The 25447-nt window shown below is 47.8% G+C and overlaps 1 protein-coding gene across 2 annotated transcripts in view; it reads left to right on the forward strand.

Annotated features, from left to right (window-relative positions):
• Positions 1–25447, forward strand: part of LOC143928074 (complement factor H-like) — a 1075600-nt gene that overhangs the window by 275415 nt on the left and 774738 nt on the right. For both annotated transcript variants that reach the window (XM_077452686.1, XM_077452684.1), the window contains exon 8: positions 10460–10651. In XM_077452686.1, coding sequence (XP_077308812.1) covers positions 10460–10651 — 192 coding nt within the window. The remainder of the gene's footprint in view (positions 1–10459; positions 10652–25447) is intronic.

Raw genomic sequence — 25447 nt, forward strand, 5'->3', positions numbered from 1 at the left:
CAGGCTTCTTGTCACTGAGATGCCAAAGTGCACTGAAGAATCTTGTGCTTTGCTGTCCTCCCTACAAGAGCTAGAACAGCAGGAGGCGGTGGTAAGGGTTCCAGTAGGCGAGAGAGGCAGAGGCTTTTTTTTCCCACATCTTTGTGGTCCACAAGCCTTCGGGAAAATTCAGTCTCATCCTGAATTTAAAGCCTCTGAATCGCTCAGTTGCCTACAGGAGATTCTGGATGGATTCGGTGAAAGCACTTCTTCCACCAAACTGTTTCATGGCATCAATAGATTTGAAAGATGCATACCTGCACATCCCCATCGCAGAAAGCCATCAGAAAATTCTCAGGCTGGCAGTAAGAACAGAGGAAAGGGTTCTTCATCTCCAATTCAAGGCCCTTCCTTTTGGTCTGGTCTGTCCTCCTTCCCCCCCGTATCTTCACCAAGGTGATGGTGGAGGTGCTGTCGTTCCTAAGGCTCAAAGGCATCTCGATAATTGCTTATCTAGACGATTTACGTCTGTTTACAACATCCCTGGAGCAGTTGGTTCGAAATCTTCAGGTTACAAGAGACATCTTAAGCCCCGTACACACGAGCGGACTTTTCGACATCCAAACTCCGACGGACCGAGTCCGTCAGACTATCCGATCGTGTGTGGGCTGCAACGGACTTTAGCTTCGCCAAAGTCTGACGGACTTTAGAAATGAAGCATGCTTCAAATTTTCCCGACGGAACTCCGCCGGACCCGGTCCCCTTCGAAAAATTCGCTCGTGTGTGTGCTACTCCGACGGACTAAAACCGACGCTAGGGCAGCTATTGGCTACTGTCTATGAACTTCCTACGTCGAATCCAGTCGTACGTCATCACGTTCGACTCCGTCGGAGTTTGGTGTGATGGTGTGTGGTCAAGTCCGTTCGGTCGAAAAGTCCGCCAGAACTCCGTCGGAACTCCGGCGGAACTCCTTTGGAGGTCTGTCAGACTTAATCCCTCTCGTGTGTACGGGGCATTAGAGAACTTGGGTTGACTCTTAAACCTGGAGAAATCCAATTTAATCCTGGCCCAAAGGGTCACTTTTCTGGGCTATGTGTTGTATTCAACAGCGCAAAGGGTCTTTCTTACCTTGGAAAAAATTCAGAAGATAGACAATGCAATGTTGTTCCTCCAGGGCAGTTCTCAGGTTTTGGTAAAGGGGATTATGTCGGCCCTAGGCTTACTGACATCCACACTTCCAGCAGTGCAGTGGGCGGGGCTATGTTTTCATCCTCTGCAACTGTTCATTTTGAGGATCTGGGACCACAGCCAGGGGTCTTTGGATTCACTGGTTTCAGTTCCTCCTCAGGTCAAGAGGTCCCTCTGGTGGCGGAGAAAGGAGGTAAATCTGTCACAGTGCCTGGAGTGGGTCCATCCAGGATCCAGGAATGTAACAACAGATGCGAGCGGTTCACGTTGGGGAGCTCATCCGGGCGCCAGGATGGTGCAAGGTTCCTGGGGGAAGATGGAGGTAGTGACATCCTCGAACTGGAGGGAGTTGAGAGCGGTGGATCTGGCTCTCAGAGCCTTCCAGGAAGAGCTTTGGGGACAACACATGAGGGTTCGATCAGACAAACTTCGGTGGTGGCATATGTCAACAAACAGGGGGGCACCAGAAACCAGAAAGAAGGAATCGCATGCTATTTACTGAAAGGTGTGGAAGTGTTTTAATAGTTGGTGCTTAGAAAGCTTCTTTGATATACACAGCTCCATAGCAGTGTTGGAGTTTCTACAGGCAGGAGCAGATAAAGGCTTAGCCCTTAATACCCTGAAAGGACAGGTGTCCGCTTTAAGCATTGTCCTAGAAAAAAAACTTACATTTGATCCATGGATAGGTAGGTTTTTCAAAGCCTTGAGTAGACAAAAGCCTGTCAGAGGTTCTCCTTTCCTGGTGTGGGATCTTTCTTTAGTTTTGCAGGTGCTCACAGGGGAGCCTTTTGAGCCGTTGGGAACCTGCACGTTGAAATGGATCACCCTCAAAACAGTGTTCACTACGGCTAGGAGAGTGAGTGAACTTGAAGCTCTCTCAGTGAGAGCTCCTTTTTTTCAGGTTTTCCTGGACTGTGTAATTTTTAAAACGGATCATTTTTGCCAAAAGTAGCCTCTGAATTTCACAGGGCTCAGGAGATTGTGTTACCCACCTTTTGTTCAAATCATGTGAGGGAAAAGGAACGTATTTTTCATAGTTTGGACGTTAGGAGGTGCGTCCTGCAATATTTAGACTGTACAAGTCAGTTTAGGAAGTCTGACTACTTTTTTGTTTTATTCTCAGGGTCCAAGAAGGGGTCTAGAGCCTCCAGGCATACAATTGCCAGATGGTTGAGGATGGCTATTAGTCAGGCGTATGTGATAAGGGGGGGGGGGGGATGGAACCTCCAGTGGGTATTAAGGCACACTCAACTAGGTCGGTGGCGACTTCGCAGGCTGAGTGGGCTGGTGCTTCGTCTAAGCTGATTTTTAGGGCCACAACATGGTCCAGCTTCTCTACATTTGTGAAGTACTACAGATTGGATCTGCTATCTGCTAAGGACTTTTGGTCATAAGGTGCTGCAGGCAGTTGTCCCACCCTGAGGTAAGGTAATCGCTTATCCTCTCTATGGTGGCTGTCCTGAAAGACGGCCTTGGGAAAAACGGAGTTACTAACCGGTAACATCCTTTTCCAGGAGCCTTTCAGGACCGCACCGATACCCACCCAGATTGGGGCTTTTTATGATGAACTCACCGCATGAGACCGTCAGGTAAGAATGTTTGGTTTGATGTGTTCTTGTGTTTCCCCAGTAGACTGGAGGTACTTATGAAGAACTGAGGGGCTGAAGGGAGGTTGAGACATAAATCTGTAATGGAAGGCGGTGTTTCCTAGAAGGGGAGGAGCCGGGCTCTTTCTATGGTGGCTGTCCTGGAAAAGGATGTTACCGGTAAGTAACTCAGGTTTTTTAAAAATTTTGGTTCGGAGTTCCCATTAATATTCATACCAGACCCAAAGGGCCTGGTAATGGACGGGGGGGGGGGGGGGCTCTTTTTTTTCAATGAGTTTTATCTATATTGCCGAGACCCAACAATTCATTACAGCTGCGATCAGTTTTAAATGCAAATTTTTCCTTTAGAAATGTAATTTTGCTGTGGTACTGTTCTAAACACAGGGAACATGTGCCACTTTACAGGCACAGTATAGACACCCTCAGGCATGATATTTAAAGGAATATTTCATTTTTATTTTTTCACTTTAAGCATTAAAAGAATCGCTGCTCCCTAAAAACAGCTGTTTAAAAAAAAAAAAATTTGCATTGATACATGTCCCCTGGGGCAGGACCCAGGTCCCCCAACACTTTTTTTATGACAATAACTTGCATATAAGCCTTTAAAATTAGCACTTTTGATTTTTCATGTTCCTGTCCCATAGACTTTAACTGTGTTTGTGTGTTCTTCCAAATTTTTTGCCTGTTCGGTATGTTCTGGTGCGAACCAAACCGGGTGGTGTTCGGCTCATCCCTAGTCCCAAACACATGGTGTGGAAAAAGAGAATTTAAAAGGTGAGATCCGATCTCAGTCAATGGAGTCTTCTTGCTCATTAGTTGAAGAGGTGAAGCGGCCTCTTTTATATGCAGCTTGGTTGCTGAGTTTTACAGAGGATGGTAGAAGTTTGAATGGGGAAGTTGAGGCTGCTCTCCTGCGGAAGGAGCCAGGATTGGGATTGTTTTCCACTAAGTGCAGTTCTTCCAGGGTGCGTTGCAGCTCCTGGGGTGATCGGCAGCTGTATTTTGACCCTTGATGGGTGAAGTGAACCGAGAACGGAAAACCCCACTGTAGGTAATGTGGTGACGCTGCAATTCTAGGATTTGGGGTGTCATAGCTCGATGATTGGTGTTGGTCAGCTGGGACAGATCTGTGAAAAGTTGGTAGTTATGGCCCTGAAAGTTGACAGCATTCTTTTTGTGGGCTGCGAGCAGGAGCTGTTCTTTAGTGCGGTAATAATGGAACTTTGTGATGATGTCGCGAGGGGGCCCATCAGATTTTTTTTGGGTGAGGGCTCTGTGCACTCTGTCCATCTCCAGCCAGTCTATTGGGATAGCTGGCTGTAGCTCCTGGAACAGGGCGGTCAGAGTAAATTTAAATCGATTACGGATTCAAGGATGCCTCTGATACAAAAGTTAGAGCGTCTTGCTCTATTTTCACAGTATTTGAGTCTGGATTGTTGGGTAACATTTTCTTCTTTAAGGTTTTCCAGTTCAGTCATGTAGTCCTGTGTGGTATTCTCAATTTCAACAACTCTTATTTCCAATGCAGCAGTACACTTGCCCAGCTCTCTAATTTCTTTGTCGAGGCTGTTTGTAATATGCTCTGAAGTTTGCCTGAGAGCATGAGTACTGCCTGTAACCCCCCTGATGTCCCCATGTGTTATGCTACAATAAAATGCAGCCTGCCAAGTTTTCATGTGTGTTGCCGTTCATTTCATCCCATGTTTTTGTCCTCTATCAAATAATCTTCATGATTTCCAAGGAAAGGGGTTAATTTTTATCACAATATTCAAAATATTCAAAAACCTCTCTGACCTCTACATCAGCTGCTGGTTTAGGATTTTTATTTTTGCTTGAACATAATGGACAGGACATGTCTTGGTTTTTTTTTTTTTTTTGTTTTGTTTTATTTACATCAAAGTTTATTGAAAAATAAAGAAATACAGAAATGGAGTTACAGCTCCAAGTAGTGATAAAACAGAAAGCAATCAAATTTTGGTTGACATTGACATTAAAGTATTACAGCTTATTGTCTAGAAGACTTATGTTGATATAGCTAAGCCTTAAGAGTATCCTTAGAGGGTGTAAGCACCCAATACATCTGAAGTGTGATGTTTGGTACTCCAGGTCATAACATACTGAAAATCTAACCAGTGGCGAATACCTATAACCTAAAAACTGAAAAAAGAGAAAGGAATTTAAATGTAGGAAAAATAGGTAGTAGCCAGAGAAGTAGTATAGAAGGGTTGGCAAGTTAGGTATATCATTATTCCTGGTTTAAGTGATTCGGGGAGGTTATACAGAGTGGAATGAAACTCAGGAAGTGGTGAGCTATTTGTTTGGTGGTACCTTAAATTTTCCCTGTTGACCGTATGACTAAAATGTTGTGGCTTGAGGTGGTGGTCCTTAAGGCTTTCGCAAGAAATCTGCTTGTTTTGTCGCCGTGTTCGTCATAGATTTAAAAAATAAAATAAAATAGGAAGCGTTTGGTCCTTGCATCAAATATCTGTTGAAGGGCCTTGCTGGTTTCCAAAAGCTCTATAGCAGATTGTTCAGACACGGATTGTTTGTATTTTGTTTCTAGTGAGTGAATTTCCTCTTTCATGCGCTTAATTTCCTGATCTTTTTCTTTTTTACGTCTGGCTCCCATTTTAATAAGCTCACCCCTGACAGTGCATTTATGGGCTTCCCAGATTGTCATGGGGTCCATCCCTGGGGTGGTGTTAAGCTCAAAGTAGTCCTTGAGTAAGGTGGCTATTTGGGGTAGTAGTATAGGATCGGTTAACAGTGAAGAGTTTAGCCTCCAGGTATCAGATTTAGTGGGTGGTGCCATCAGATCCAGGGTCAGGGAGATTGGGGCATGGTCTGAGATGGTTTGAATCCCTATGTGGGCCCCTGAGATCATGTCAAGGTCTCTTTGCATAACCAAGATGTAATCTATCCTGGAATAAAGACCACGTGGTATGGAGTAAAAAGTAAAATCCCTATCTTCTGGATGGAAACAATGCCAGGTATCTATGAGTTGAAGGGAGTTTAGTAACAGTTTGAGCCTTTTGAGAATTTTGTACGCAATGTATGTTTTGCCTGTAGATGTATCTGTAAGAGCGTTCAGTGGCAAATTAAAGTTACCCCCTAATATTAAGTAACCTTAGCTAAAGCCTTTAAGTTCACCAATCATGCATTTGCAAAAGGTCAGGTGGGATGCATTAGGGAAGTATACATTAGCTAATGTAATGGGGGTACTGCCACACTTCCCCTTCAAAAAGAGATATCTGCCCCCTGGGTCAGCTTGTGTGTGAGTTCAAAGGAAGCATCTCTACTGATAAGTATGGACACTTCCTTGGATTTGGCAAGGTCATTGGTCGCATGATGTGCCTGTGTGAAGAATGCGTCAGTAAGTCTGGGGACTTTTTGAGTTTTAAAGTGAGTCTCTTGTAGGTAAACAAAGCAAGGCCTACCTTTTTAAAGTTCTTTCAAGAGGGTGGCATGCTTTTCAGGGATGTTTAAGCCTTTGGCGTTATGAGAAATCACCACAGGGTTGCGGCCTAAGGAAGAGTAAGCCATGGTGTGGACCCAGAGAGAGAGGATGAACTGATATCTTAAAGTAAAGCTTAAAATAAAAAAGTTGTTAGAGAACACAATGTGTTATACAAAAAGTATATATACCTTTTCACTTCCTAGAAATAAGGAGAAACAGATAGGTAAAGAGGGTAGGTAGGAAGAGAGGGAATGATAGATAACTGAGAGATACTGTAATCTCCATGGGATCCAAAAGGGTCCCAATGTATGTAAATTAGTGTTCTCTATGGGGTTTATTCTCCCAACAAGGAACACTTTAGGGCAGTGATTCTTGACTAGGGTTCCCCCAGAGGTTACTAGTGGTTCCTTCAGCATTCAGCAATTTCTGCCTCTCAGATAAGTTCCCACTGACACCACTGATCTTTTTCGCTATCTGTAAGGAGCTAATTCTTCTAAAAGCCCACAAGTGTAAGGAGCATTCTTCTCACTGGCCATCACACACAAGTTGTAGATGTCTAATTTTTAGCAGGGGTTCCTCAAGACCGGAGAACTATTTCAAGGGTTCCTCTGTGTTGAAAAGATTGAGAAAGGCTGCTTTAGGGGGTAGTGAGCGTCGGCCTACCCCGACAAGCCCAACCGGTTGCAAAGTAGTAAAATATAAACACAAAGTCATTTCTGCACCACTGGTGTCTGGGAAGACAGGACATGTCTTGTTTTAACCTGTGGACCTATATAATGCACCAAGCTATGGAAATTTTATTATAATGCAGATAGGTACATAAAGCAAAAACTAGGCAAAGTAAAATCACTTTAAATCCTCCCTACCGTGGTTATTCGCACAGGCTTTCACTCAGGATCCGTGTGCCAGTTTTTCAGACAAATCCAGACTGAAGTGTAAGACAGACAATGTAGTATGTCTATGGACAGGCCGATGTAAACAGACAAATGTCCATTGTCCACCTTTATCCAAGTCAGTTTAACCAGAAAACAGCAAAGATCCTTTTCTGCATTTGTGGGTTTTTTTATTTTTTTGCTTTTTTTTCATTTAATCAGCGGGGTTGAACAAAAAGAAATGGAAAATTCCCCCACCCACATTCCACTGAGATATTGTATTCTGACAGCAGGGAGACTTTCATGCCATCAGAATACACAGATCAGCATCACCAGCTATAGCCAGAAGGACTGATCAAAAGGAAAATTTTCTAACAGTCTGGTTGTACATACTGTACACAGATCACCTGCGCATACATGGATAGAATTCCAGCTGGTCCCTTTTGAACTGGCTGAATATGAATTTCCATCCATGTATTGCTGGCCTCATTCCCATTTTTGTAGACACAGCTGATGCCCCATTTTTGTGGGCCTCCCTGCCCCAAAGCACTCACCCCCCCATGTTGAGGGCATGTGGCCTGGTATGCTTCAGGTTGGGAGGTGGGGCACTTTCTCTTCCCCTCCCCTTTCCTGACCTGCTAAGAAGCATGCTCAGATAAGGGTCTGGTATGGATTTGGGGGGGGGGACCCCAAGCAGTTTTAAAAAAAATTGCTTTGGGTTCCCCTCACAATCCATACCAGACCCAAAGGGCCCGGTATGGGTTTGGGTGGGGGGTGACTCTATACTGTTTTTCTTACATTTTTTTTTTATTCAGCTGCCAGCGGGGAAACCCATTGACAGCTGATGACTCATCAGTTGCTAAGGACGCTGCGGCCAGCTTTCCGCCCCGCTCCTTAACAACCAGCTTTCACTGATTGGACAAATCAGCATGGAATATTGTTTCCCCTTAAGGGCTCATGCATACAGAGCTTAAAAAATGTAGCTGTTACAGGCGTTGAGCATTTTTTTTTTTTCAGCCTGTAAAAGCACCTCTGTGTAAGTCTGTTTCCATGCACACACAGTCGTTTACAGGCGTATTAGAAGAAGAACGTTTACCGACTGAAAAAAAAGAATCCCACCAAAGGCTTGTTCAGGAGAGCAACTAAAGAGCAGAAAAAAAACAATAAACACACTTATATGCTAGATGTGTCTAGCGCTTGAGTGTTAATGCATTCCAATGGCCAGAATAAAGTAATTTTCTGGTCAATGAAATCCATTAATGTTCAAACACTTGACGCGCCTAAATGTATATGCAATACATGGCTTTAGGCACATTTTTCTTCTGCCAGGAGTTTTGCCGTTCAGAGAATAAAATCAAACTTCCTGTGTGCATGAAGCCAAATACTGGCAGAAAAAAAAAATATCTGCAAACTGCAAATAATACCAGAACCAGAACATTCTACGGTGAACATTGACAATGGTTAAACACCAAATCATACCCCAGTTTTACAGAACATTTATTGCAGTGTTGCTCTGATTTTCCTGCACATAACATTCTTACTATATAATGCCTTTATGCAAGCACATGACTAGGGTAGGTAAAAGTTCACCTGCTACTGCACTACCTATGTAACCCCTCCCCCCCTTCCCCCCTCTAATTATCAGTAATGACCACGCAAGACATAAGTTGCGTTAAAATGGCCGAACACGGGCTATTTATTAAACATACACTTTCTTATAAACAACCATAACTGACTTATCCAGCTATCAAGATTAGAGGTTCCTGACGGTATCACCTTGCCAAATTTATTTTGTATCTGAGACACCAGATAGCTGGGCTGTGGCCCCAGCCGCAAACACTGGTGTAATGACATTCGGTGACCCATCGAAATTTGCTGTGGAAGTGACGTTCTGTCGACGTCATCTTGCTACACCCCACACCCGTCCACAGTAAGGATACACTAAGTAGGGGGAAAGCCTACATGTTGTTACACCCACTGCAGTTTTGCATTTTACATGTATTTATAACTGTAAAGTCAGTTTACATAGTGAAATGCAGTATTTACAACTCTGTGTGACTACTTAGATCTTGAACTTTAAAAGCAGCAGCAACTCTGCTCATCTCACAGGTTTGTTAATCTGACAGAAGTTTGCTTCTTTTAAAAGTCAACATCTAAGCAGTCAGACGGAGTTCTAAGTACTGTATTTCACTATTAAAACTTACTTTACTGTTATAAATATGTCTAAAATGTAAAACTCTGGTGGGTGAAACAACATGTCCGCTTTCCCCCTTCTTAGTATATGTTGTTACATCGGCTCGGAGCCTAAACCAGCTATCCTTTCAGCAAGTGTGCCGGGACCTTCCCTTTCCGGACAACTGACTACTAGCCCCTAGATTCTGCATGTTCACATGAATGGGCTGCCATATGCACATTTGTGGCCTGAAAAGAAGTTCCTGCTCCTTTTCAGGCAATACGATTGGATAATGGCACCCAAATGAGTGTTGCGATTCTGTCCACAATTCTAAATTACGAAGTGTGAATGGGGCTTTAGAGATGACTGGATGCTGTGAACACACAGTCCTTGTTCCCCAAACACAAAGATGCATTCATTAAAGTACAAAAATAAATAAGTAAATGTATGAGTTTCCTTTTTTGCCTTTTGGGTTTATTTTGAATAGGAAAAACATAATATAAATAGGGGTTTTAAAAAATAGTAACATAAGCATGTGCAAGACATGCCTTTCAAACTAGCAGTTCTTGTATGAGCATCAAGAATGATGTAAAGAATGACTTCTAGACCAAAGTACAGATTGCTGTAATGGGGAACAGATTTGGCTATTACTGCAAACCTATAGATAGTTACAGTATTGTATATGTGAACCCTCACCGTGTAAAACAACCTATTCAGTTTAAAATAGAAATGAAAGGCAAAAATGTATAGATATAAAAAGCATAATGAGCTCGGAGAACTGTGGGAGGAGAAACTGCAGCACACTTGTCTGCTCATTGAGCAGTGGCGCAGAGGGCGGGTATTTCAGCAGAAGTTTGATCATTGGAGCAGAACAGGCTGAGTTCTCAGCATAGCTATAGAACTGACCATGCTGTGCCCTCATTCTTAATGTGGTCAGTTTTTATTAGGAAAGCAGAGGGCTGGCAGAAACACCTGGGGTTTCACATAAAGGAAGCAATACAAAGAGTATATGATTTTTTTTTTCTTTTTTTTTTTAATACAAGTACATGATACAGCAGGCACATATCAGAAATCTGAAAAATTGTGTTTAAATACAGCTTGCATAAATGTTTACATAATAGGACAATTATTTTGGTATATTGTATTCTTCTAAAACTAAATGTGGATTATTTCGTTTCTACAGACAAAAAATGTATTCAACCTAATCCACAAAATGGATATACCAAAGATCCGTACCGTTTCCCAATAAGTCCGGATGCCTATTATAATTGGATTTATTATTACTGTGATCCTGGGTTTCTATCTCCAGACAGAACATACTATGGAACAACAACGTGTACAAAAACTGGATGGAATCCTGAGCCAAAGTGTTATAGTAAGTAAATTCTAATACTAATGCAGACTTAAGTTTTTCATCAGTGCAGTCAGACATTATATTAATAACAGACTTCACCTTTTGAAAATGAAATGAATGCATTCATACAAAGTAGTTTGGTACGTCCATTTCAACTAAATTTACTTTGGAGAAGTTTGATTTACTTACATATTTATTAGTCTATAATCTTTTACTCTGTTTTGAGTGGTGCTGGACATAGGTGCTCCATTAATGTTGTTGGGAGAAATAATGTTATGGGAAATACTGAAATCATTTCGAGGATCTCAGAGCAATCGTCTATATCAGGGATATGCAATTAGCGGACCTCCAGCTGTTGCAGAACTACAAGTCCCATGAGGCCTAGCAAGACTCTGACAGCCACAATCATGAAACCCAGACGCATGATGGGACTTGTAGTTTTGCAATAGCTGGAGGTCCGCTAATTGTGTCCGATCGGAGCGTTTTTTCGGATATTCTGACTATGTGTGGTATGCATCGGACTGTTTCCGTCGGAATATCCGTCGGACCAAATTTTTGCCAGAAATATTTTCCAACAAAATGCTCCAATAGGACATACTCCAATCATGTGTAGAGAATTCCGATCGGACAAAGTGCCACGCATGCTCAGATCAAATTCCTACATCAAAGCTATTGGCTACTAGCCTGAACATAGTCCCATCGTAACGAAATTACGTCATCACATTCTGAAAGATCGGATTTTCCGACAACTTTGTCCGACCGTGTGTATGCAACAGTTTCGGACAAAATCCGACGGATTTGGTTGTCGGAATCTCCGACCGTGTGTACAAGGGCTAAGAGGAAGAGTACTGCAGCTGATCCTAGTGACTTACCATGTCAACTTTCAAAATAACACCAATGTGACTTTACTGATATAAATCATTCCTTTGTGTCTTTGATGGATCAGTGAGTGTTTTTTTTTTTTTTTTTTTTAACCCTCACCTCTCCTCCCTGGTCATCCTTGCTGCCTAAAAACTTCCTCCCCACCACATTCTATTGACATCTGAGTGTGTTTTTCAAGCGTAAATGTGCAAGGACATAAGGCAGCCCATTCACTTGAATGGACTGCCCTACATGCGACAAATGCCCCAAAGTAGCTCCAGAACATTTTCAGTTGCAGAATGTCACTTTTTTCAGTGTGCATTTTGATATGTTTATAGCACGTTTTGTCGCGTGGTAAAACACGCATCTACTAACCGTGATTGGGGTGTCATTAACAAGGCTGCATTTACATCTGCATGCAATGCATGTTCCCATGCGTTTTCAAAACAAATGGCAAAACATACGTTTTCTTTTGGGTTGACATGTTTTCAGAAAGGTGCAGATGCAAACAAATGGTAACGCAAGTAAGACGAGCCACACAGCAAAGCGAGCGTTTTTAAAAAGCATGGCAAAACGCATGTTTTCAATGTGGGGTGCAGCATGTTTAGAAACACGGAGATGCAAAGGCAGCCTAAATTGTAGTGCATTTTTTTCACGTTTTCTAAGCGCACAGCAAAGTGCATATTTTCTTTGTGAGCTTCTCTGAAAGGCACAGATGTTAACACAGCCTTAATGGCAACCAGTGTTGCCAACCTTCCGTGTTTTCACAGGCAGCCCATAAAAATGGGGCTATTTATTCATGCCCGTGAAAATCCATGAATAAAAATCTTGCCAGTAAAAAATATGATGGTCCTGGCTTGGAACTGCGCATGTGCAGATCGAAAGCATGCTGAGAGTCTCTAATGCATCCCGATGATCTTTCTGACACTGCGGCGCCTGCTACTTGTCTTGTTCCACCCCCCCCCCCCCCCCCCTTCCTTACACAGCATGCCTTATTTGATTTCTGCACAGGAGATGCTGGAAGGATGAGGGGAGGAGTCAGCCTGTAGTGGAGCCGGTGCTCTGCTGGGAAAGGTGTGCCCGGCGGATAAGGACCCCCCTGTACTGCGCAGGTGCAGCACGAAGGACTTTGGATCTTCCGAAAATTGGCGATCCTAAAGAGCTGTGAGTGAACTGTACATTGCACAGGCGCAGTTAACATGTCAGTGTATGAGACGATGCCGCACGCTCCCGATGCTTGCACTACTCTGCAAGGGGCATCTATTGTCAATATACAGCGTTATTTTTTTTTTTATAAAAGACGCCTTTCATTTGTTTATAAATTGCCTGCAAAGACGTGCATTTTATTGTTAAAAGCAAAACTTAAGTTATCAGCTTACACATCTATCAATAACAAATCTGGCCCTTGGTTACAGTAATAATAGACCCGCCCCTTGCTTAGGCGCTATAAGAGATCTGCCCCTTGCTTAGAGTAAAAATATACCCGCCCCTTAGACGGTAAACGGCCCTTACACATAGTTGCCAACATTGTAAAAAAAAAAAATCGGGACACTTTTTTGGCAGTGGGCGGAGTCGTGGTATAATTAGGGGGCGGGGCATGCGTTTATAGGTGTGGCATAGAAAAAAATAAAAATGTGCGCGCCGCTGCGAAAAATGGGTGTGGTTTACGTAAAATAGTGGGCGTGGCTTACATGGGGCGTGGCTCAAAGGGGTGTGGTTAGTCTGAGATGAATGCGGGATGAAGAGGGAAAGAAGAGGGATGGAGAAGGGGGGGGGGGTGGAGGGACAGCAGCCCCCCGATCCTACACCACAATAGTAATATGTGTTTTCAAGAGTTTGACAATCAGCAGATAAAGATACTCTAAATACCAGGTGTTGGCGCTTCAATCATCCCGCCGCCATGATTGTTATGGTGTCAGGATGATTGAAGCGCATTATTTCTATTACATTGTAATATGAAATGAAATCATTCCACTCACCATAATGCAGAATCAGTGGTAGCCATGCGCACGTCACTAGCCACGTTGCCTGCCACCAGATGCCATCAGGTGTCCCAAGCGGAGTCTGACCTTACATCAGGTGCCCCATCAGAGGTACCTTCCTCACATCTGTGTCCAACAGCGGAGCCCCTCCTTACATCTGGTGCCCCTCTGACATCCACAGACCGCCCCCCCCACATCCTGCACAGACCGCCCCCCCCACATCCTGCACAGACCTGCCCCCACATACTCCACAGACCGGCCCCCACATCTCCAGACTGGCCCCCGACATACCACTGGCCCCCCAACATCCACAGACTGGCCCCCGACATACAACTGGCCCCCGACATCCACAGACTGGCCTCCCACATCCACAGACTGGCCCCCCACATACCACTGGCCCCCACATTCACAGACTGGACCCCCACATTCACAGACTGGCCACATACCATGACTGTCACTGGCCCCCGCCCTGACATCCACATCTCCAGACTGACCCCCGACATACCAGTGGCCCCCCAACATCCACAGACTGGCCCCCTACATACAACTGGCCCCCACATCCACAGGCTAGACCCCACATTCACAGACTGGACCCCCACATTCACAGACTGGTCACATACCATGACTGTCACTGGCCCCCGACATCCGACTGGCCCCCGCCCCGACATCCACATCTCCAGACTGACCCCCGACATCCACATACTGGCCCCCGACATCCACATACTGGCCCCCGACATCCACAGACTGGCCCCCACATTCACAGACTGGACCCCACATTCACAGACTGGACCCCCACATTCGTAGACTGGCCACATACTTTTTTTTTGGGCACAGCACGTTGTAGAATTGTAGGGCACATTTATAGAAGATGTAATACAATGTAGCAGACAGGAATGTACAAGGTGGGCAGGTATTGGTCCATGGAGCTTGCAATCAAATCAAATGGAAATAACAGAACATTACTCAGACACATGTAAGCCATGAGAAGTGTCGATGTGACGTTGGGGCTGCAGCACATCGCACAACCAGAAGAAAAGTTGACACAACTGCTAACCTGCAGCACATTGCGTAGATGAGAGCCAGTGAAACCACATCACACAAACCTCCGATCAAAGCCATCTCTGAAGCTTGTCTCACCTCTTCTCAGCACAGCTGCTGCTTCGTCCCCTGGGCTGCAGCACATCGCACCAAACTGCGTTCAGCTTATCCTAACCCCCCACTTCCCACCACCATCAACTACTAACTTACTCTATGTCTCTGCAGCACATCTCACCTCCTCTCACTCTTTGCAACGCATTCATACTGGTCACCGTTGCCGCGCGCAGACATAACTGTGGCGCCGCCCACCGCCCTTCACTGACACAAGCGCACACTAGCAGCGGAGATGGGCGGCGCCACAGGTGTAGACCAACTTCTACACCTGTAGACCGGACGCCGACCTCTAGCGGCCGGCAGCAAAAAAACGGGAAATTCAATTTCCCGTGAAAACCGAATTTTCGCGGGACATTTCCTGGGACAAAATTAATTCGGGACAAATGTCCTAATGGCGGGAATGTCCCGCGAAATTCGGGACAGTTGGCAACTATGCTTACAGAGTAGCGCGAGCAACGGGAGCGTGCGGCATCGTCTCGTACACTGACATGTTAACTGAGCCTGCACGGTGTACAGTTCACTCACAGTTCGGCAATTTTCGTAAGTTCCATATCCGTAGTCGTTCGTACTGCACAAACGCTGCGCCTGCGCAGTACAGGGGGGTCCTTATCCGGCGGGGGAACTTTTTTGGCAGGACACCAGATGGACTGTCTTCAGGTTAGCAGAGGAGGGTAAGCTAGTGATTAGTTAAATGTCTCTCATTGCCTTGTCTTAGTGGGCAGGAGGAGGGGGGCAGATAACGGTCTGTGTAGCAGGCTTGTTGTGTACAGTACATCGTTTTATTTGTGTCAGATCTGCATTGCTATTTGCTTCTAAACTGACTAGGGAGATCTCCCCCAACCTCTAACTATTACCTGCAGTTCTCTCCAGTCGAGGCACAGCCTCCTCAGTCCTCTCCAGAGTTACCACCTCATGTGTCTGGGGCACTACAAATCCAAGCATGCCAGGAGAGGGGAGGCAGACGCAATATGATTTGGCTGATTTTCTGATGAAAAGTGCCACTGTATAATGTGTCTGTATAGTTTGTGTGTACCGTTTGCTCAAAATATAATTGATTATATATTGTGCTTGATGGTCTTGAGGTATTTATTCATATATTTTTATCTGAATAAGTAGTAGTGAGCATATTTTGGTCTCCTGTAGCATGTCCGCAGTCTCTGACCGTATCCTGTAGCATGTTCGCAGTCTCTGGCCATCTCCTTGACCTGCGTAGCCCAAATGTCCCCTTTCTTTTAACCCACTGCCACCTCAATCTTCTTATCAACCTTACTAATGAGACCACACCTTCTCTTTGGAGTAAACTGGCCACAACAGCCTTTATTAACACAACCAAAACTTTTTTCTCACTCCAAAGATATATAGAAAGGCCAGTATGGTGGCCTGAAATTATGGGAGGAGCCCGGTGGAGTATATAACCAGCCCGTTCGCCTATCCTCCTCGTCGGTTCCGGTGCGCGATATCTGATACGTCAGAAATCAAGGGCCGACTATCCTCGAGACCAAAACGTAGTGAGTTGTGTTCGTGAGTTCCCGCGTTGTCCGTTCGCCTTCGCATTTGACAAGTCGTCTTGTCATTCGTCAGCGTCCGTGTTTGCCGTCCGAGTGTCGCTATACTCAACGAAATTTTCTGTTGTCGTACAACACGTCTGGGCCGGCTGTCGCAGGTAGGGCTTCGGCACCCTTTTCAGTTCACGTGTTACAATGTCACGCAAACGAGATTCCCTGGACTCACGAACCTCTCACTTTCATTTTCACGAACGTTTTAAACTGTGGCACTCGTACTCGTTACCTCATGTCACTACCCCCTTTCTTTCGGAAGAAGTCGTTATCACCTTTTCGGGACATGTCGATCGTGCCACATCAGGCACTTCGTTTCGTAGGCACGTCATTTCTAAGCCGAACGACACCCCGATCATTTCTCTATATCCGAATCGATCGAATCGTTTCGAAATCACAGCCGACTGCTCATTACGTTAAATCAAGCAGTCCGGACAATGGCAATTTCACGTTGTTTTCAAGCCGTAAACCGGTTGGACCGTTCCAATTCGAATAATCATTTCATCATTTCTGTCACTTACCGCGCTCCGGTGCGAATCTTGTCGCATCTCCGATGCACCGATTCGCTTCGAAGTGCCCCAGGGTTCGGCCTCATTTCTGTACATGCTCCAGAGACTGAGTCACTCGCAGGATCAGGCACGGTCCCTGATTCTAGTCTTTGTCATGGCATACCATTTCTGTCACTTATTACGCTCCAATTCGAATCCTGTCGCATTCTTTTATGCACCGATTCGTCCTGGTGTGCCCAGCTGTTACGCCTCATTTCAGTACATGCTCCAGAGACGGATTCTTTGTTGTAACCATCAGCCCAGTCGTTGAATCTTGTCTCTGTCATGGCATATCATTTCTGTCACTTATTACGCTCCAATTCGAATCCTGTCGCATTTTGTTTTTTATGCACTGATTCGTTCTGGTGTGCCCAGCTGCTACGCCTCATTTCAGTACATGCTCCAAAGACAGGATTCATCTGTTTGGTTCATGGGCTCGTCCTCTGATTCTTGTCTTTGTCATGGGTTTTCATTTCATTTCACCTATCACGTTCCGGTACGAATAGTCACATCTGTGTACCAAATTCGTCTCGGCGTGCCCCAGGAATGGCCTCATTTCAGTACATGCTCCAGAATCCGTTTCGTGCTCGGTCGCAAGTTGTGGCATGGCGATCTGGATCTCTGTCATGGCAGGTTCTCTCATTTCACTGTCACATACCGCTTCCCGGTTTGGGTCCAGTTGATTCTTCAATGTTTGGACGCCTACCGGGGGCCTTGCTCCTCAGCCTCATTTCATTATTAGTTGCCTCGGAAGGGAAACACAGCTTCGTTTAGGCGGGTCTCGCTGTTTTCTCCACATACAAGCGTAGACTTCTTGCAATCGTTGCAAACACACATCCAAGCGTAGACTTCTTGCAATCATGGCAAGCACGCATCCAGACATAGACTTCTCGCAATCATTGCAAGCACACATTCGAGCATAGACCTCTGGCACTCATTGCAAGCATGCAATCGAGCATAGACCTCTTGCAATCATTGCAAGCACGCATTCGAGCATAGACCTCTTGCGATCATCGCAAGCACGCATTTGAGCATAGACCTCTTGCACTCATTACAAGCACGCACTCGAGCATAGACCTCTTGCAATCATGGCAAGCACGCATTCGAGCATAGACCTCTTGCAATCGTTGCAAGCAGATGTCCAGGCACAACTTATGGCAATCATTGTTGGCAGGCACTTCTGGCTGCTCGATAGATTGCTTTGGGGAAAGCCTGGATACCTTCCTAAAGGTACGTTGTATTACGGGGTACTTATATTTATAGGTATAGTTGATCCAGGGAAAATCCGATTGCCTCTCGAGGGGTCAGGAAGGAATTTTTTCCCCTGCTGTAGCAAATTGGGCTATGCTCTGTTGGGGTTTTTTTTGCCTTCCTCTGGATCAGCTGCGGGCGTAGAATTGGGTGTGTCGGGTTGTGTGATACCTTATTTATTTTGATTTGTGGTGGGACTGGATGGATTTCTGTCTTTCCGGCCTGGCTACCCATGTGACCTACCATAGTTCCTTGAAATCGTTGCAAGCACGAGTCCTGGCATAACTCCTCGCATTAGTTGCAGGCACGCATCCTAGCATAACATCTTGCAATCATAGCAAGCACGCATCCTGGGTAACATCTTGCAATCATCGCAAGCACGCGTCCAAACATACATTCAAGCACAACTCCTGCAGTCTTCGCAGTGCACATGCGGTAACACGAATGGCTCACAGTCACTACGTACACATCTCCAGTGACAAATTCCCGGGCAATTGTCGCAAGCACACGTTTAACACACTTTTGGTCATGCCAAGGCTCGCGACTTAGCATAACTTCTTGCAATCATTCGTTGGCAAGCACGTTCTCAGTGGCACACGAACTGGCTACACGTCATTTTCAGCAGCACTTAATTGGCCACTCGTCTCCTGTGGCTTTTCTTACAAACCACTCACTGTTGTCTGCCTACCCGTCTCTTCCTTAGGACAGTTGAGTTCAACTTCCGTCCCGCACCAGGATCATGTTGACACACGCAACTGGCTTCTTCCTGTAGCACGCCCAGGCTATTTCTAGCCAGCGTTCAGCATTTCTTATCCTTACAGTGCACGGAGAGCCATCTGTCATTCGGCCCATACAGCAAGATCCCCACTACGAGGCATCCAGAGGCATCAGCCCATAGCCAACGGCAAACGCTCGCCCATCACAACTACCATCTTTAGGGGCATATAATATCCTCGCATATTCCCCAGTCTAGTCATCCAAAAGACACCTACAGTCCCTACACGGCATGTCGAGTTTCGCTATGCGCATCATCCCTCAGGGGCGCGCCTTCGTGTCACGCCTATTGGTCTTACTGTCCCTCTCACAGGATCCAGAGCAAGTCCTCAGCCTGGATCCCGCGGCAATAGCAGTCCTTGCTATGCGGGAGGAATTCCTATCGTCTGGGAATGGTGTCTCCCTGTTCATTCCCTCCGTGTCTTCCCTTTCTCCCCAGGTGATGACCGACGCAGCGGCCTCCACGGGCTTGCGGCTGTTTTTGGCCACCTCTGGCTCGCAGCTCCCTGACCTCCCCAGTTACTGGCAATTCCTGGCTGCGCCAAGGCGTCCTCTCGGTTGATTATGTCCTTCCTACGTCGACTGGTCCAGCTCTTGTTGTTGTTTCAGTTCAACATCCATTGTTCCTTTATCCCCGGTAAATTCAATCAGGCAGCGGACGCCCTCTCCCGCTTTAACCTCGTCTCGTTTTCCGATCAGGTACCCGGAGCCGGACCCACATCAGCAGCTATCCCGGACTGGTCTCAACTGACCCTGGATTAGCCCCTCACCTCCTAGCGGCTACCCAACTCATTGATCACTCCCTTTTCCCGCAATACCCTCAAGGCCTATCAATCAGCCTGGAGGGCCTTTAACCGCTTCATCACGTATCACAGCACAGAGACGTCCCGTGTCAAGCAAGTCATAGCCTTCTTTTCCTACTGCCACTCGCAGTTGGCGTTATCCTTTAATACGGTCCAGCTATACCTGACCGGTGTATAACATTTCACCTCCCTCCAGGACCCTACCGTACCCTCCTTATTTTACCACGCCGTTCAGGCTGTTATGCGCAGTATCCAGAAGCGCCAGCCGATGGCCGGCACCAAACGACTGCCTACCACAGGAGACGTTTTAGAAATATGGCAGATATCCTGGCCACTTCACCTTTTCGGTCTCCACATTAGTGTCATTTACAAGCAGCCATACACCTGGCCTTCTTCGGCTTCTTACGGCCAAGCGAGTTTACTTGTAGTAGCCTCACAGCACGCATGCTGTGCAAGCACCACCTGGTCCGATACAAAGACCATTTCGTCTTACACTTAGCAGTCTCCAAGACACAGCAGCTTGGCTCGGGTACGGACATACACTTCTATAAGTCCTACAACCGCTGGTACCCGGTCGCCATTCTCACCCGCTTGTTGACCCTTTTGGCTGATCAACCAGGAACTAGTCCGCTTCTGCCATTTCACACTAAACCTCTGAACGCTGCCCGCTTTATGGAACATCTCAGGATACTCCTGGGTATCCTTCACCTCTATCCTACTCACTACTCCGGACATTCATTCCGTATCGGAGCAGCTTCGGCGGCATCCCGCCAGGGGGTCCCGGACCACGTTATCGAGAGGTTGGGCAGATGGAGGTCCACCTGTTTCGCCCGCTACATACCCAATCCGCTAGTGGAGATGGCCCAGGCCTTTGTCGAGCTCACCCAGTAACAAACTTGAATCAATAAAATGCAACCCCTACCTGAATGTTTTGCCCCCTTATTTTGGTATACCGTACGTCAGACCAGGGCACACTTTCAGGTCCATTTCAAGTAAGCGAGTTTATGTTAACCTTGTTTGTCATCCTTATCCGTATCGGTCAGAGGGCTCTGGACCATAAATAGAAAGGCCAGTATGGTGGCCTGAAATTATGGGAGGAGCCCGGTGGAGTATATAACCAGCCCGTTCGCCTATCCTCCTCGTCGGTTCCGGTGCGCGATACCCACCCACCCATCCCCTTTTTCAGGGCATTTCTCAAGCATTATACTCCTCATGAGAGTACTCATTTCACTCCATTCATATTCATTTCATTTATCACCCACTTCTCTATCTAAGGTATGCCCCCTTATTTTGGTATACCGTACGTCAGACCAGGGCACACTTTCAGGTCCATTTCAAGTAAGCGAGTTTATTTTAACCTTGTTTGTCATCCTTATCCGTATCGGTCAGAGGGCTCTGGACCATAAATATAAATAAATATATATATATATATATATATATATAACATGTATATCAAACCATAAACAACATTTTTAAACTAAATTCCAGTCTGGTGATCTCTGACGGTGACCCACTTTAAACCAAAACACCAACCTCACTGCGGTACCTTTAACATACCAGGCCTCCAGCTGTGACCGCTCAGAGACAACCAATTCCTGCAGTGAAAAACATCCCAGTATTCCGTCCACCATTCAGGAATACACAACATCCCAGTATTCCGTCCACCATTCAGGAATACACCGGAGGGGCCCATATTACCGATGAGCCCCCCACCCCTTTTTGATCACCTTCGTTTACCGCCACCGTCAAAGACCATCAGAAAGATACTGCCACAGCCTGAAAGGGTGACCACCTTACCCTTGAGGGCAACCCCACACCCTCAATGCTTTCTGGAGGCCTTCCTGCAAACCCAGGGACCATAAATCAATGCCGACCTCCGTGAGACGTACCCCCATCCCTCCTCGGGTACAATCCCACCTTAGTCTCCAGTTCCCTGCGTCCGATTACCAACCCACCATTCTTGACCACAAACCACCCCACCACCTTATTCACCTGAACCGGATCCTCGTCTTCTGGATACTTGCCACTGATCTAGCCCACCCCCATTGGGTCCGGGCCACAATGTCTGACCACAATATCATTGTGTTCGGGAACCACGCTTGAAAATCCGCCTTTACGTCCCCGAGCAGTTCCCCAACCTTCCTGACCCCCAGGTCATTCCCCCCAGCATGGAGAACCAACACATCCGGGGGCCGGTCTAAATGCACATACCTGTCCACCACACCCATCACCCTCTCCCACAGCCTGTCCGGTATTCCCAACCAATGTAACCCTGCTTTTCTCCTGGAAATCCCCAACTGCCTCCCATCCGGTCTCATGTCTCCTCTCCTGGCCCCCCAGCAAACACAAGAGTGGCCCACGATCTAAACGAGGCGTACTGCTTTGGTTTTTTTTGTTTTTTTTATCAGTAATAACTTTCCAGACCCACACCTCACCGAGATTGACCGACCGCCAGCTGTGGCCTAACGTAGGACCTGAACCTACGCGAATCCCAAAGACCTATCCTGCGCACCGATGCTTATCCAACCCACACCTGGCCGCCCCGATGCGGAAGGAGTGTAAAGCATATTCCGACCCCACTAAACCGCTATTCCCCAAACACCCCCATAAAACGATAAGGAAAAGGCCGCTGGAAACAATAGTGCCTCAAACCATAACATGCAAACTGATCCCAATTCCGCACATATGGCCGCCAAAATCACGAACGTTACCAGACGGCTTCTGTCCCCACGTTTTACCTGCTTCCGAAAACCCCACAGCATCTGTCGTACCCAAAAATCATTTGTCCAATCCTCCGAACCCAGTAATATACAAAGAAATGACAAGCCTGCCATTTTCTTGTCAATCGCGGCTGCTGAGCGCCCGCCTTCCATATTCCGGACCACAAAAATACAGCACCAGTGAACGCCATTCGCCGGCATCCCCGTCCGAGGACACCTTACCCATTAACCCCTGCCATTCCTGCCATACCTTTTGTATGCTAACCAGGTAGACCCACTTGCGGACCGCCGTATCCATCCCACGGCGACTCCAAGGGCAGCGCCCACATCCACTCCGGGCAAGGGACTCCTGCCACAGCCGCGCCAGTTCCCTGAACTTGTCCCACTGAAAACGAGACAGTAAGTCAGCCAAGGAATTATACACCCCCGGGATGTGAACTGCATAAAGGAACACGTTTAAACGCAGGCACCGAAGGACTAACTGACTTAAAACTCTAATAACCGGGGGGAGGATGCCGACATGCGATTCACCACCTGCACCACCCCCATGTTATCGCAATTAATACACAATTTCAAGTTCCTGCCACTCTCCCCCCACAGCTCCAATGCCAGCACTCTCGGGAAGAGTTCCAGCAGCACCAAAATTGCCCAGGAAACCTGCCTCCTTCCATGACTGCGGCCATGGCGCCGCACCCACTTGCCCCAAAAGAACGCACCATAACCCGTTGACCTGGCCGCGTCTGTAACCAATTCCACATCGGCATTGCTCACCAGCCCGGCCATCCATAGCTCTCGGCCGTTGTACGAGGACAAAAAATTCATGCCACACGCCTAAGTCATCCCTGTGCTCCCTCGTCAAGCGAATGAAGTGCGTCGGTGAATTCACCCCAGCCGTCGCAGCCGACAGCCGTCGGCAGAAAACCCGCCCCATAGGTACAATGCGTCACGCAAAGTTCAGTTTCCTGCAAGCTTTTAAACTGTACTTTTGGGTGGCCCTGAATCCCACGAATCTCCCGTAGCAAGTCCTCCAGCTCTTCCAACATCAGCCTGTATTCCAGGGCCTCCGCCTCCACCAGGCCCTCTGCTTATCCCACCGCCAACGGCACCCCGAAAATGCTCACGATGTGCTGCAACGTAGAAAGGAGGATCGCACACACAGCGGAAGCCCGGGGGCCCATGCCGAGAAAAATCGTCCAAATAGTGAATGATTGATTCAAGGCCAGAGACATCCCTCACCACCATCCCAAGAACGAGCTAAACTGCTCAAACACGGAACACGACACGGAGCAGCCCATGGGCAAACACCTGTCCACGCAGAACCGCTCCCGCCAATGACGACCCAACAGCCGAAAGCTGTCCGGGTGCACCAGTAGCAACCGGAACGCTTACTCGATGTCCCCTTTTCCAGAAGCGCCCCCCGGCCATACCGCCGTACCCACCAGACAGCCGCGTCAAAGCATGTATATGACACCGCGCAGACCTCCGGATCAATGAAGTCATTGACCAAACCCCCCCTTTGGAAAAGACAAGTGTTGCATGAGCCGAAAATTGTCTGGCTCCTTCTTGGGGACAACCCCCAGTGGAGACACCACAAGGTCCCCCCAAGGCTTCTCCCGCAACGGACCGCCCATGCGTCCCATCGCTACCTCCTCGCCCAACTTGTCGTCCACTACCGTGGGATGCCGCAGGGCTGACCTGAGGTTCCTCGCCAACGGTGGCACCACCGTCAAGTCACAAGGTATCCGGAAACCCTCGGCCATAGCCGCGCAGCCCCCCCCCCCGTCCGGATACTCACGTAGGAAAGGAAGCATCCTTTCCAACCTCACCGGCGTCCTCCCTCTTGTTAGAAGCGTCGCCGGCACGTTTTCACTTCCTAAAGCACCGAGACAATGCGCGGGCCCCCCCGCAACCCGAACAGTCGTGCTCGAATCTGCACGCACCCCCGAATTTGCAGGCGCCCTCGTTGAACTGCCAGCACACTCCCCACTTCTTTCCGGCCTACAGTCCTCAGGGGGGTGTACCCCCGCCCCCCCCTGAAAAGAAAAACTGAGACGGGGCCCGGGCCGAGGACATCAGCCGCAACCAGAGGCTAATGTCCTTGTGATCCCACCGTAGTACCTGACGTACCGCCTTCCGCTGCCAGTACTGTTCATCGTACCGGAGTCATGCGACACCCCCGTACACCCGGTGGACCTCCCCGATGGCGTCCATATAGCAAAACCACGCAGAGCGGTGTTCGGGGGCTCTGTTTTCCAACGACGCTCGCCAAGATCGCAAACGCCTGCAACCAATTCGCCAACGTCCGCGGTATCAGCCTGTAATGCCTCTTCTCCCCGTCATCTTATTTGGTGTCAGTAGGCCTGACCCGATTTAAGTTGAATTTCTCTAACGGGAGGAGTGAGAATATCTCCACATACTCACTCACCTTTTTTTATCTTCCCACGGACCTCCGGTTTCAGGTGTGCTCCCAGCGGGCCCTCGAAGCAAACGTACCTCTCGCATTGTGCCGCGTCCCTAATCCTAAACATGTCCGACCGGCCGGACCACACCTCCGCCACCTTGTCGCCCTGGACCCCCCCCCACTCGCCACGGCCCTTCCCCTGTGGGTGCTGCAGGCTCCACCACCGCCGCCGGCGTTACCACGGCCACCCCAGTGCTCGCACCCGTACCCCAAGGGGCCGCCAGAGCTGGCGTACCCTGACCCCCCCCCCCCAAACCTCTCTACCAATTCCCTTACCCTTGTAGAGGCCCCAGTATTGGTGGTGCGGGCCCCGGCACAGTCGGGCCAGACCCCGCCACCTGCCGTTCCCTCCCATTCCCACTCACCGGCATCGCCGGCACCAAAGACCCAGTGGACACACCCTGAACCACCCCCAGCAACCCCTGCAAAGCATCAGTAAGGACAGTATGCACCGACTTACCGGGCCGACCAGGAACAAGCCCCACAGCCATGCTGCCGCTCTCCACCGCTGGATCCGCACCTCTTCATCCGTGGACAGCTCTCCTTCTGACCGCTCCGCCACGTCCTTGTCCACCTGTGAAGGAAGCCCCCTGGGCGACCCCCCAGAGGCCGTATCGCTCCGACGGCCGGAAATTTGCATTTTCACAGGGGCCCCGCCCCCTGATCGGCGGTGTGTGCCAGACCTGGGGCGCCCCCCCCCGCACCGCCC

This window comes from Lithobates pipiens, unplaced genomic scaffold (assembly GCF_037356315.1).
Source record: "Lithobates pipiens isolate NorthernLeopardFrog02 unplaced genomic scaffold, aLitPip1_a1.2 Scaffold_23, whole genome shotgun sequence".
Lineage (NCBI taxonomy): Eukaryota > Metazoa > Chordata > Amphibia > Anura > Ranidae > Lithobates > Lithobates pipiens.